The sequence below is a fragment of the Strix aluco genome, chromosome 15, assembly GCF_031877795.1.
Source record: "Strix aluco isolate bStrAlu1 chromosome 15, bStrAlu1.hap1, whole genome shotgun sequence".
NCBI lineage: Eukaryota > Metazoa > Chordata > Aves > Strigiformes > Strigidae > Strix > Strix aluco.
The window spans coordinates 16,854,641-16,869,221 of record NC_133945.1 but is presented as its reverse complement, the minus strand read 5'-3'; the positions used below and the strand labels follow the sequence as shown (position 1 = coordinate 16,869,221).

Below are 14,581 nucleotides of genomic sequence, written 5' to 3'. Positions count from 1 at the left end.
TTTCTGTTAACCTATGTTATGTCTCTTATTTTTCAGACTACCTGCTCTCTAATAACTATGTAAATTCTATTATTGTCCACAAATTTGACTTTTCTGATGAGGAGATCATGGCATATTACATATCATTTTTGAAAACTCTTTCCCTGAAACTCAACAATCATACTGTACATTTCTTTTATAATGAGGTAAGTGAAGAAAGAGTTGCAGTATAACAATAAGAGGACTTTAATTAGAAATTGATAGCAATTTGGCACATATTCTATTTAATCTCTTGTCTCAGTATGTCCTGCATTTAGTTTTATAATGGTAATATCAGTGATTGAGAATTCATTTGTGGGGATCTCTGCAAAGCATGATAAAAAAGGTCTTTGTCCTCATACAGCTATAATAAAATCAAAATCTGGAAGTTAGTGTTAATATTGGACTGTTTCAGTAGTTCTGAAGTTTTCTTCCCTGAGAATTCAACTTGTTTATGCCTTGTTTTCTCGTGCTTTTGTAAACAGGATCTTTTCTGTTGCACCACTTGTTTCTAAGAGACTTAGTCAAAGTCTAAAAAAAGCCTGAGTAATCAAAGGCCAATTGGATTTTTCCTCGCTCCATTCCACTTTTTGCCAGAAGAGGGCGTTAAAGCACTGAGTATGTCCAGAGTAAACATGGAAAGCTTTGACGCCTAAAACATTTTATTTTAATGTAGAGCTGCAAATGCAGCTGACTGTGCATTGTAAAATCATTTCGATTATTTAAGTAGAAGGTAAAAAATCAGGGTAATACATGGAAAAAATTTTTCATACAGAATCCCAACAAATATTCTGTACATATTTTGATTAATTCATAATTACTTTCCTCTTGTTACAGCACACTAATGACTTCGCCTTGTACACTGAAGCTATTAAATTTTTTAACCACCCAGAAAGCATGGTCAGGATTGCTGTTAGGACTATAACTTTAAATGTCTACAAAGGTATGCTTTTTACATATTAAAAAAGGCATGTGTACAAAACGCTTGTTTCATTGAAGTTTAATCTTCAGTTATTTACATTTAAGGGCTTTCTGTCTGTTTTATGAGATTGAAAAGATTAGCATGTTGACATGCTTCAGATACCTGTTTTGATTTTTATGAAACAGAACCCCAATTGTACTTGTAAATAGTATTGTTTCCTCACAGATGAAACCTGGTTTAAAAAAAACCCAAAACAGTATCAAGAATACATAAGGAACTTTACTTTCCCTTCCAACAGAGATCAGAATGTGACTTTATTTAAAAAGCAATGAACCAAAAAAACCCCAATCCCAAAACCAAAGTGCTTTAAGAATATCAGATATCTTTTACTTGTGAACTTGAGCTTTATAATGTATGAAGCAATAACCTTGCTGGCTACATCACTTCCTTTTGGATTTGAAGTGCCTTAGAATATGATTGTAGAGCTTCTAGGTGCAGCAGTCACTCTTGTCTAATGAAGAGCTAGATCATTTCCAGAGATGCCCAGTGAAGGCCAGGAGGCTGCATTTGCAAATTCCTGTACTGGACATTCCAGTAGGATATAAGGGAAAAAAACCCAAACTTCACTGTGAGAATTGTTAATCACTGCAACAGGTTTTCCAGAGAAACTGAGGAATGTGAGATCTTCAAAACTCAACAAGGCCCTTAGCAACCTGGTTGAACTTTGAAGTTAACGCTGCTTTGAGAATGGGTTTGGGCTAGACAATGTCCAAAAGTCACTCACTTCCCCCTAAATTTTTCTTGGGGTCTATAAAGTCTGTAATAGATGGAAAATATCACAGTGGTCTCTGTAGAAGAATTGGTATGTATTCAGAACTTCGACCTCTGAAATCAGCATGCCGTAAGGTAGTATGTATTAGGGAATATGTTCATGCAAGACTGCTTATTCTTTAATCCATTTTAAATTAAATTACATTTGGTATTTACACAACTTTATGAATTAAGAGAAGCAGTGATTTGATGATAATCTTCATCATAGAAGAACATAAGATCCTTTTTAAAACAATGAAAAATTGGCTTTGCAAATAACTGAATAGTCTGCATAGCAGATAGGTTCTTTATCATGCTCACTACAAGGGACAAATGTCTTTTGTATGTTGAGAAATAGGCACTTGGTACTTGTTTTTTACTTCAAGGGAGCTGTAAACCCAAATATGAGCTCACAAAAAGAGTAGAGTGCAGGCTTCATATCCTATTTGTTATTTATGTAACTAAATATTTTTACGGTAAAAAAATATACTTGTCTAGAATTTTCATTGAATGTTGCAGTGCTATAAAGGTTAGAGTTGAAAAAACACAGCTCAGATGTGCAGGTTTCACAATTTTCTGACTATCCATTTGCATATATTCTGATCTAACACCTGCGCTGTATGTTTTAGTTTAGATGCTTTGTGCTTTAGCTTTTTAAACCCTTTTGGAGGATGTCACTATCCCAGTTCCTAATCCTGTTAACTGTTGTCTGTTTCTTTTGCCCTTCCTTCACTGATGATTCCTGTGTTCCTTAATGCAGTGTCATGTAAGTCTAATTAGCTTGACTTTCAGCATTACTGCTTTATTCTTACGCTTTTTTCTCTTCTTTTTTAATAAAGAATGTGCTAAAAAAACCTTTCTGAATTCCACTAGATTCGTTTATCTTCAGGCCTATGTAAATATATCAATATTAGGCTCATTCAAGCCAATTAAGAAGTGATATGACACTTCTGTAGATGTCCATTTCATGCATAAGATCATGTTAGGTATAAACTTGTATGAAAAGCTAGCATGTAATAAAAATTCAGAAGATAATTTTTAAGAAATACAACAAATTAAGTAAAAAAACCCCAACCTGTCAACTGATTTTTCTTTTTAACAATTTCTCTTCAGTGGACAACCAACCTATGCTGCATTACATTAGAGATAAAACTGCTGTCCCGTATTTCTCCAACCTCGTTTGGTTTATTGGAAGCCACGTGATAGAACTGGATAACTGTGTGCAGACTGATGAAGAGTAAGCTTTTACAAATGCTGAGTATTTAGTGGAAATGCTTTTCCCAGATGTTGATACTCCTTATTTTGTCTGTAGTAGTCCTGTAAAGTTCTTTTCTCAATATGTTCCCTTTTAGACAGTTCAAGCTTTTCATTCTTGCAAAGTTTTTTTTTTTAGTGATTCTTTGAATTCATAGTGGTTAGTGCTGTGTTCCCTATCTGTGCTAATATCCGTACAAGTAAATTAATGTTTGGCAACGTGCTTTTTCTTCATCTTTGTTTTAATGCTTCTAAATTCATCAGACACAAAAGGTATTTTGTCCTTCTCAGTCTTACTAACTTTGTCTTTTTAATGTTCCTTTTCTGTGTATCGTCTCAATAGAACAGCTTTCTGAAAAGATTCTAGGAAAAAAATTTAAACTGTAAGGGTAAACTTTATTTAATATATGAACTGTCAGACCTGAAATTCCTGTGTAATATTCCGCTATCAATTACATAAATATTTCATTGATTCAGGTTGTTCTTGGTTTGCCTTCCCGCCCCCAACTTAGCACAGGAAGGCAAGAAACAGCCACCCAAAGTGAAGAGGTAGATGTTAAATACAACATAGATTTCTTCTTTTATTTTTGGAAACAAATCTTACAATTTTTTATGGTTGGCTTGTGAAAAGGCTCTGGCAGTGGAAAGCGAAGTTTTGTAAAACCATTGCTTCTGAATACTTGGGGAGGAACTTGATAGGTGCGTTCTAAAGCACATACAAACCTGAATACTGTTTGCTAGCTGGATTAGTTAACTTTACTGAAAATGTCTTCTTTAGGCAGTCGATCTGTGCGGTGTGGGAGGGATGAACATTAATTATTTCCTTAAGTTTTTAAGTCTTTGATAATTGAATATATCTGAGACTTTCTTTCTGCTCTCTTCTTTAGGCACAGAAATAGAGGCAAACTGAGTGACCTGGTAGCAGAACATCTTGATCATTTACATTACCTTAATGATATCCTTATCATTAATTGTGAATTTTTAAATGATGTGCTCACAGACCACCTACTTAATAGGCTCTTTCTTCCTCTCTATGTGTATTCATTAGTAAATCAAGATCAGGTAAGCTAATAGCTGCAAACAATTAAGTCTTAAAAGTATTACTTGCTTTCAGTATGCATAATGATTTGTTCAGCAGATGTATTCTGTAGTAGGGTTAACACTATTGATATCTATGTTTATGTGTTTTACATGAAACAGTTTAAGTAAGGTAACTGTAGGGAGAGATACCCTGAGACTGAATTTAAGGGCAGAATAGATGAAATTTTATTCACTGAACAAATACCATTTTGGATGACATGATTGTTAAATGCTAACAATAGCGGAGGCAAGAAGAGCTGCAGATTTGTAACAGGATTTAAATTTCTCTGATGCTGGGAGATGTGTGATTTCCTTTTCTGATGTGGTAACTTGTCTCCTGGCAAAAGCATATTATAATAACTTTTCCCAGTATACGCACAAATTTTCATGGTGTAAAAGTCCACTCCAGGTAGAAAACATAAACTTTTGGTTTTGATACTTGACTCTTGTATTTGCAGATAAGCTGTGTTTGAATGTGATGTAGTTGAATGTATTTTTAAAGCATAGCGTTTAAATTTAGTGGAAAGCTAATTTTTAATGAAATAGAAACTGTTCTTTTAAAACCTGTACAGGTTCCTGTATTCACTTGTTTTTTAAAAAAAATAAATACATTCACGGTTTAGTTTATTTCTGGGTTTTTTTTTGGCTTGGTTCCCTCTTCTTAATCTTCTGTAGTGGTGTTTGTTCTTAAGTACACAGTGCTGTGTGAATTTCAGCATGCTTTCATTAACCAGAGGTCAGGTTTCTTGCAAGTTCATGAATTCAGTATATTGCGTGTGCACTGAAGATTGAATAACAATCAGCTTCTTGTCTTGCCATTGATAAGGCCATTGAAATAGGGTGAAGCAGACTTCCTGACTTTTACTTTCATTTCAGCTATTCTCTTTCCATACATGCATGTACAAAAACCTGCTTGTCCTGTTTTCAGGCAGATATGTCTATTATGAGGTCAGAGATATTTGCGAACATAAAATTGGGCTGTTCTTACCTCTTGAGATACTTGATTAATTTATTTGGTGATGGTTTTTAAAGTATCAGTAGTTTATTTTTAGAAACACTTTTATTGCTACTGGTATGTAAATTTAGCACTGTTGTGCTCAAGTTATACTTCGAATATTTTTGTCCAGTGTTATTTACCTGATTTAGAGAAGTGTCTGTCAAGAGTATGTTTTTTATTATGTGGGCAATATTTCATTGTTTCTGAACAGCTAATTTTTAGAGCAGACTTTAATGAATGTTAACTGAGAAGTACTTTTTGAAGGAATAGTAGCATAGCGAAAACCAACGTACTTCTCAGATACTCATCTGTTAAATTTAAATTGTTGAAGTGACTATGAAAGACAGTAATCAACAGCGATTTGTTTTTTAAGCATGCATAGTAAGGGATATGCTTATTCGGAGAATCGTTATTTAAAATAGTTTACAAGAAGTGTTATGTTAAAGAGCATGATACTTTCTGAAAATTTTGTAGCAAAATGTGAAACAATACAATATTAGAATTTTTGCTTTAAATAAAATATTAAACAGTGTAAATGCTTCAACTTTGTATAAATAAATCAGCATTTTTCATGTTTTTTCCGTAGGGTGGAGAGCGTCCAAAAATAAGTCTCCAAGTTTCTCTCTATCTTCTTTCTCAAGTAAGTATTAAGTATTTTGTCCTATTCCAGAACATGTTTTGCAGTAGTGTTATGATTTATAAATTACTGTATTTTCATCTATTTTGGCAAAGCCATTAAACCTCTTTGATTTTAGTGGAAGTATGGCTAGGTATCACTTCAAGATTTGCATCTATGTTCTTTATTGTTTTTAATAAAGAAAATGGAACTTTTTTCCTAACCATAAAAAATTGGGAACAAATTTTTTGTGTATCAGAATGGGATTTGATGTAGAAAGTCAAGCTACTTTTTCTGTAACTGGCAGAAATGCATGTTGTTCCACCTCTTTTTAACCTAAAGTCTGTCTGTGAAGTGGGATCTAAAAAAGTGTACACTGAGTATCTGAAAAACCTTCTTAGCTGTTTCTGTTATTGACACCAGGCATATACTTTAGGCATTACTCATACATTGGAGACAAGTCTTGAGAGACTCATAGTAGCAGCACACACAGCAGTGTTAGCTACTGTTCACAAAGTGAACATGTGACGTACTTATGCCAAAACATGCCTGTGTATAGTTGAGCTGTGCTTTCTGAATTACAATAAGCTTGGGTAGTTTCAGAGGTTGTCTAAAGCATTTCTGAATTGTGTTGTGACCTTCAGAGGTTTTACATAAGTCATCACTGCATACTAATAATCACTTCACATTTGAAGGTCTGATATGGTTCTGACTAATCAGAAAACCTGTGGAGATCATATTTAGCTAAATATTGTCAAAACAATGATTAGGTTTACTGAGTTAGAAATTGCTTGGGAATTTTTCAACTAGAACCATTGTTTAGGGATCCAGGTTTGGTATTCCTGTGAAGAGAATGGATATAAGCTGATATGAGGCTATTGCAGCTGGGCATGAGCTGGTTCTATCCAGAAGCTAATTGCTGGCCCAACCTTGTAAGCTTTCCCTCCAAATAGACTGGTTAGTACAAACAGAGAACTCTGTTAAAGCACCAAAGCACTTCTGGAAAAGTGCTGTAATGGCATAGGCAGTATGGCCCTTATTGCTTGTGTTATGTAGCTGCTCTGTAACTAGACCAGAATTCATTGCAATTTCATAGCCAGAAAAACTGCTTCTGATGCAATTCAGCCTGTTGCATGATTCACTCATGAATCACTATGAAGTAATTGTGTGCACAACACAGAACTTACTGGAGTCCTGCTGGTCGTTGGCATACAAGAAGGTCAGTGGATGCTGTGTACCATAATCAGTTTGTGTAGTTTCTCAAAAAAAATTCTAGAGCAGTTTTGAGTTCCTTGCTAGAAAAATCACACAACTTTCATCTCAAAGCTGATGAGGAGAGAGAATTTACATGTCTCAGAAGAAAGGAAGAGTATGAAGAATTATCAAACCTAGGTAGCTTAAAATGTAGAGAAAGGTCAAATACTTATAGAGGGGATTATAGTATCCTGTGTTTTGAAGTAGGTTTCATGAACTATCAGTGTTACCAATCGTACTTTACTGTATATGTAAACTTAAGATACCAGTTTAACAAGGTCATAGAAGTATGTTCAGTGACCGAAACTGTGAAGCTGAATGTGTTCTGTAATATATGTCTGATATTTCTTTCCACCCTTCTTTTAATAGGTTTTTCTAATTATACATTACGCCCCTTTGGTGAACTCATTGGCTGAGGTTATACTTAATGGTGACCTCTCGGTGTTTTCTTCTAAAGTTGAGCAAGATATACAGAAAAACTCAGTAAGTGGCCAACTAATCTTTAATACACTTTTTTTAGAGGCAAAGCAAATATTTGAAAAACAAAATCAGGTATCTGGAAACTGGTAAGGTAAGGTGATTGTGTTTAGGAGAGAAGAGCAGCAATAGGAGATTTCAGCTTTTGTTGTTGGATATGATTCCAAAAAAATGCTCTGTGCAAGTTACAGTATTATGTTCTTGTCAAAGTTGCAATATTTTTGTGCATGCATGTATGTTTCAGGTAGTGGTATAAGAATATGTAGGACACAAAGTAGAATACTTAGTTGCTTCTGTGGGGATCAGACACTGCAAAGGCTTCCATCTTTTTGATGGGACGCTTTTGTAATCCAGTCTTTTGTGTTCAGTTTTTGTTATCAGCTCTTTGGTGAAGTAGAAATAAGTCATCACAACTTTTCTGTGCAGTTATTTCCTTATGCAACTTTTAGTAGAAATGAGAGATTTAAAAAAAAAAAAAAAACCTCGCCTTGGTTCTCTACATCAAATTATAGCAAAAAAAACCCTTGGAGGGGTAAATTCTTTGGATACAGAAGGAAATAAATATTTTTGTCTGAGTATTCCCACTGTTTAGCAGTAAAACTGATCCTCTCTGAAAGTGTGCGTCAGTGTGCACAAGAGAATATAGACCAGCCACAAATAGATGGGAGTGCTATCACTTTGTTATTGTCCTTGTACCTTCAGATTTAATCCTGTGTAGGTGTTGCTAGATGCTGTTGTTAAGTGTTTTTCTAAGTGTCATGTGTATGATTTTTTTTTTTTTCCTTTTTGTTGTGGGTTTCACAGTTTGTGAAATGCTTGCTTGTTACTTTTTAAAGTCCTGTTTGGGGATGGTAATACGAAGGGGGTATGACCTTACTTTGCTTAAGATGCTTCTGACTGTAGTTCTGTCTAAAGATTGAACATGTCCCCCTAATGTCTGACTGGTCAGCAAAGAGTTACTGACTGAATGTTTAATTTATAATGAGCAGTAGGTTGGTTCTTATGCACATTCTTTCCTAGCAGTGACTTATAGCTCTTAGAGTTTCAAGGGAGAGATACAATTCAACTCTTCCATAATACAAGTCAACTTTTCCAAATTTTTTCCTGCTGTGCAGTGGAAGCTGTGTGGGCTGTTCTTAGCCAGTAGCTCTTGGGTTCTTGTATTTTGTACTGTTGACCTTGATATTTAGAATCTAATCTTTTTTAGAAAAAACTACAGTGGAATGTTAGAGCTGACCAAATGCTTTAAGATAAAGCAATTTCTTACTTGTGTTAGCAAATGTCTGACCTTCTGCTAGCTGTATACTGAATGTCATGTGTGTTACTTGCGCAGAAGCGGCTTTGTTATTAGGAAGTTTGTGGTGGGAGGGTGGGGCACCAGTTGTTGCAGAACTGAGATTTTTCTTTTTCTCTCGTAGTTGCTGTACAGAGTTGCAAAATACCTGTAGCATATGTCTGTGTGCTTGCACTAATGTTAGGAATATTAGGGGTGTTGTATAAACTTCTGTTCATCTATTCTCTTATGTTTGTAATACTACTTACGTTGCTTCTTCTTACTGGTCTTAAAGATGGGTCCCGTAAACTGGGAGTTCTGTCATACCTGAACACGTAGTAAATAGGAGGGGTAATGGCTTTCTAGGGTAGACAGTGAAACAGCAGAATGGTGGCACTTTTGCTGGATGAGGAAGAAACTTCCATGGGAACAACCTTAGTTTTTAGTAAATTCAACCATATTCCTCGGTGAAGTCTTGGAGGGAAGAACATGTACTGTCAGAAAGCCTACTGCTCTCAACTGAGTATGAACAACTACTGCATATATTGCATGTTGTTTTCTACTAATATGCAGCTCAATGCAGTGGGGCTAAAGTCAGCTGTAGATATGGAGGGTTTTGAGCATTCTTAGCCATTTCAGGGGCTGTTCTTTAGACTATTAAGGTGTATGAGGATCATTGCAAAGTTATTACTGTGGTGTATTATGTTGCAAAGAAATGACAAACTTCTATTGAATAATGGAAGCTATTTCAGAAGCTACTTTAGAATTGCTTGTTCTGGGGTTAGTAGAGACAAGTGATGAGCAAGTTTTTTAATTTTTGACTGAGTTTAGAATTGTGTTTGTTCTCAAGTCAGACCCAAATTGATCTTTTACTATTTCCTTTCTGTAATAATTTCCTATTCCGATGCTCTCCTAAGCTTGTTGTTTTGGGGATATTTCTGTATGTTATGGTGAGCCCCAGTTATCTCTAAACCCCTGCTCTGTAGCTAACACTGCTCATCTCTTGTAACTGAGATGTCTTGATATATTTAAATTGAAGTGTAACTGTCAGTTTCTAACTAACATGTAGTTTCTAAAACCTGAAGCAGAACCTCATGTCTATATTCATCTTCCTGATGATTAATTAATCTTAATTAAAGTGGAATGAAGTATGAAGACTACAGACTGAGATTACCAGAAGCAGGGTCACGTGTCCTCATTAGGAGACTAAATGAGTAAAGAATACTTAATTAAAAGCTGAGAAGGGTTGCAGTTGCTGTGTATAAATGCAACATATCCAGAGATATTTAGGACAAAAGTGCAATGGTAGTTGTCATGACAGGAACAAATGGTACTCTTTACTGGAAATCAATTTTTGGAAAAAATCAGCAGATTTAACTACTGATAGTGTTTGAATTGGCAATAACCTACCAACAGAGATGTGCTGAACATCACAGGGCATTAATGATTGCCCAACCTCCATTGCACAGGTTCTCCACCTCAAAGTATAGCAAATTAAGATACACTTTTCTTTTCATATTTTTTCTCTGTATTTCTGTTTTTAGGTGGCATCAGAAGAAATACTAACTCTTGTCTCGTGATGAGAGTTGAACATGTGTAGCCAACAGAATGTATTTAAACTTGTTAGCTGTCATCACACTAAGGTTTACCTTACTTCCTGTGAGATATTTTTCCTGCGTAATTCGGATGTGGGCTAGTTCTACCTATTTCATGTTTCTTGGTTTCTTGTTTAACCTACTTTCTCCTTCCTGTAGAATTTGTTACTGGCACTGCCTTATTTTACCAGCACACATTGCACAAGACAAACCATAATTGAAAATACAGTTGAAAGACGTTTTAAAAGTATAAAATAGCAGTATCTCAAACTGTATATTAGATAAACCATATACTATGTAAATTAATTTTAAGTCTGATTTTAGAATGTTTTAAGTATATAGCCTTGTTATATTTGGCAGAACAGAATATATATGTTGACTTTTCCTCAGCATTCTTTCTTGAGATGGACCAGACCATGATTCACTGCTTATGAGCACATCACTGCGTACTGGTCTCTTCTGTTATTTTGCTCATATGGTTAACAGCATATTAGAAATTTCAAGAATGTTAAGTACATGCATTCTTCATAAAGAAAGTAGCTACAGGATTCTAGGAAGCAGTTGTCAGAAGTGAATGCAGAAAGGGGATAATGCATTATGCATCTTGCATGCTACTTTTTTTTCCCTAAAGAATGAGACTTAATGTGTTCTTCCCTTTTCTTATGACTTTTCTGACCAGAAGCCATCAATAAAAGGTAATCTGGTTGTAACTCTGTTTTATAACCTTCCTATGTTGCATTTTGATCAGACTAAAAATATATCAGAGAGGTTACTGGGGGACATAAGTGTGGTAAATTTCACATTGTGGGTTTTTTCCGTATTGTGAAAGATTCCTCCTACTATATGGTTTGTTTCAGTGCCAAGTTAAAGTGACTGATGCAAGATTTGTATAAAACCTTTCTAAAAAGTCAGAAGATTCAGAGAAACTTTTTGGCCTTTTGACTTATAGAAGGTGTCTTCCCAGATATTCTCCTAATCTCTTAATTTTTATGTATAGGTAAAGGGAGGGATTTTTCCAAACTTTTTCTGAGGTCTCTGAACTCATTTTCAATGCTTATTGTACTTGAGTCACCTAAGGCAAGGAATGGAATCAGTTTTGTATATTTACTCTGATCTTACTTCTTTTCTCTTGCTTGCCCTTAAATTTTTAACCCTTTAGCTAGATAAATGTGATTGAAAGTATTGAGGTCTGAAAGGTAATGACATTTCTGTAGCAGTCTTGATCAGCATAAACCTGTGCTGGCAGGAAGCCCCTAAACCATGTGTTTAACTTCTCAGTATCAGAGAGGTTTGGCTGATCAATGTTTATAGCTCTGGATGAGGGAGAGTATGTACTCTGGTCATCCACCTGGCAGGCCTGACAAGTGGGAAGGGAGCGCAAAGCATCACAGCACAGAAACAATCTGCAAGTTTGTAGGAAACAGTTTTGTTAGTCCTGCTAGTTGCAGAACTTGTACTGTCTTGTGTCTTTCTGTATGAACACATTTTTCTCTGTTAGGATGTCATGGACTTTTGGAAATAGTTATTTCCTCTGGGAGAAATTTGTCATCTAAATTTATTTTCTTGCTCTGTAAATTAATAATCAGGAAAATCAGGTATTAATTGAATACTGTTTGCTGCCTTGTCCAGAAACAGTGTTTTGACTTGAAAGATAAACTTCTGATATCTTTGGGTAGAACACAAGTATATTAAAGTCTAACAAATGAAGTGGTATTGGTTTTCTGGACTTGGTAAGTCAATGTCTGGAGGCCCAAAAAAGGTTGATGTCAGTGCCATTTGTTCCTTGTTGATACAAGGACTAGTAGGCTGTTGAGGGAAGCTTAAGATTCAAAACAAGCTCGTGACATAGAGCGTTGTTGTTTGTTGTCCTTGCTACTGCCAAAGACATTTAAAGAGTGTATTTCGTATTAATACATTGTTGTCAACACACACTTTGGATTTTGCTGCCTTTATCCTTTTTGCAAAAGGTGTCTTAATTTCGTATGTACTAGCTGTGTCACCCGTTAAGAAAGTTCAAAGAAGGGAAAAAAAATTTAAGAAACTTCTATTGATGAAGTAGGTGGTTCTATATCTTCTTGACTCAAGATGGCATAGTTTTTAACTGTAGATCTTTAGGATATGTTACTTTGGAGATAATTGTTGTACTGATGATTTGATACAGCTTGAGCTCTGCTTCCTTGTAGTTTAAAATGGATTTGAGATTTGTAAGTGGTATGCTAATTTACCATCTTTTATATGAACTGAAATTTCTTTTTTTCATTAGAGTTAAAAATGGCCTGCTTAATTCAGTGTAAACTCTTCAAATTTACAGGCAAAGTCCAGTATCAGATGTTTCATAAAACCAACAGAAACACTTGAGAGGTCTCTTGAAATTAACAAACAGAAGGGGAAGAAGAGGGTGCAGAAAAGACCCAACTATAAAAATGTTGGTGAAGAAGATGAAGAGGAGAAAGGATCTGAAGATAATCAAGATGATGCAGATAAAACTAAAGGTACAGAAGCAAGTTCAAAGGGAATCAGAACAAGCAGTGAAAATGAAGGTGAGTATACTAGCAAATAAAAATTATGCTTACACTTTGCATACTGTTATTTACTGTATGGACCTAGTTGTGTTGTGTTACATGATTTATTCTCTTGTTGTATTAGGTGAGCCTGGGACTATTAAATTTGTTCCAGTCTTTGGCTGTATTTTTTTCTCATGTTAAATCATTCTGTCAGAACATGTACATCTAATCTGATTAAAAACTATAAAAGTGTTTTCATATCTTCCTGTGGCCTTTGGCCCTTATGACAAATGCCTTGCACCCAGGTGTACATGATTATGGGCACTTTATAAGTAGACTTCACAACTTTGTAACTCCTGTGGTAAGGGAAATGGTGTAGCCACTTTGTCTTTGTAAGATGGTCTAGAGTATTTTGTGCGTGTTTCAATGATAAAATTAAACAAGTGTGCTAAAAGTGACAGTACATGGTAGAAGATGATATTAAGTAATTCAAAACTGAAGAAAAACCTCTAACTTTTAAGATTTTTTTTATTTGCACGTTTTCAGGATTTTTGATGTAATGCTAACCTTAAGAAGAATTGGTTTTATAGGATGAGTGGTCTTACAGCATATCGTAACTGTTTATTTTACTAGTTAGTAACTATTACTAGTTAGTAACTATTAGAAAGATGTACATCAGAAAATAGTCTTTGCTTTAGACATTAATTGAGAAAAATGTGGCAGAATTGCATGCAAGAGGTTGAAAACAAGGTCTTTATGCTTTGACAGCCCTCTCCAAACATAGTTGCATTTTGATTTAAACAGTCTGAGAAGACTTTTCTTAAATGGTGTCAAATAACTGATGTGTTGTCTACCATGATTTGAAGAAAATACGACACGATCTGCTGTTTAAACTGGTGCATTTACTAGTCATCTTTGTCCAAATTCTTAAGCAAAAGCTAGATTTAGTCCTAATATTTCTACTTAAAGCCAATAGATGTGAAACACTCGGGACCAGGTATCCTGTTTGCTATAACTGTAGACACCTATTACACCCTCTATGAAACTTGATGTCCACCCATGCCCCAATGTCACCAGCATTGTCACAGATTTCTCTTCCAGAAAGAGGTTCTACGTTTTTTTCTTCCTGTGGTTTGGAGGGGAGGGGATTACTGTTGCTATTTGCCAAAATAATCTGTGTATTTTCTTTACACATACTATGCATATGTATCATTTTCTTATAGCAGTTAAATTCGTTAAATACAAGCAAATTATTTTATTAGGGGGAAAATTGGCCTATATCCATTCACTAACCTTTCTGAGGTTATGGTTATAGCTCTTATATATAGTTGCATAAGTCACTTTTAATACAAAACAGAAAATACAAAAGAGCTTCCAATAACTTTGTTAAAAATATAAAATCTGGGGACTTTTTGGTTTTGTTTTTTTTTCAGAAATAGAGATGGTAATCATGGAGAGGTGTAAACTGTCAGAATTGTCTATCTCTACTGTGACAGAACAGAATACAACAGATGAAGAAAAGACTGCAGCTGCCTCTGGGAGTGAGATAACAAACTGGAACAGGTATAAAGGAACTGTAATATATTTTGCTGGATTGCTTCGTTACGTGCCCTCCTGATAACTCTCTCACTTCTCATAAGGGATGTTTCAAATCTGCCTCCAATTAAAATTACAGGGGTTCTTGCAGATCACAAATAAGTGGGGCAACAGAAAAACAGGATATGGCCCCTCTACTGATCACTTCCAGAAATGGTCCTGTTCTTTTGTAAAGCTTGTGCTTT

The 14,581-nt window shown here is 35.1% G+C and overlaps 1 protein-coding gene across 4 annotated transcripts in view; it reads left to right on the top strand.

Annotated features, from left to right (window-relative positions):
- Positions 1-14,581, top strand: part of CLEC16A (C-type lectin domain containing 16A) — a 375,787-nt gene that overhangs the window by 12,614 nt on the left and 348,592 nt on the right. For all 4 annotated transcript variants that reach the window (XM_074840865.1, XM_074840863.1, XM_074840862.1 and 1 more), the window contains exons 4-11: positions 37-185; positions 856-961; positions 2,864-2,987; positions 3,892-4,066; positions 5,668-5,721; positions 7,321-7,434; positions 12,608-12,836; positions 14,234-14,363. In XM_074840865.1, the coding sequence (XP_074696966.1) occupies positions 37-185; positions 856-961; positions 2,864-2,987; positions 3,892-4,066; positions 5,668-5,721; positions 7,321-7,434; positions 12,608-12,836; positions 14,234-14,363 (1,081 nt within the window). The remainder of the gene's footprint in view (positions 1-36; positions 186-855; positions 962-2,863; positions 2,988-3,891; positions 4,067-5,667; positions 5,722-7,320; positions 7,435-12,607; positions 12,837-14,233; positions 14,364-14,581) is intronic.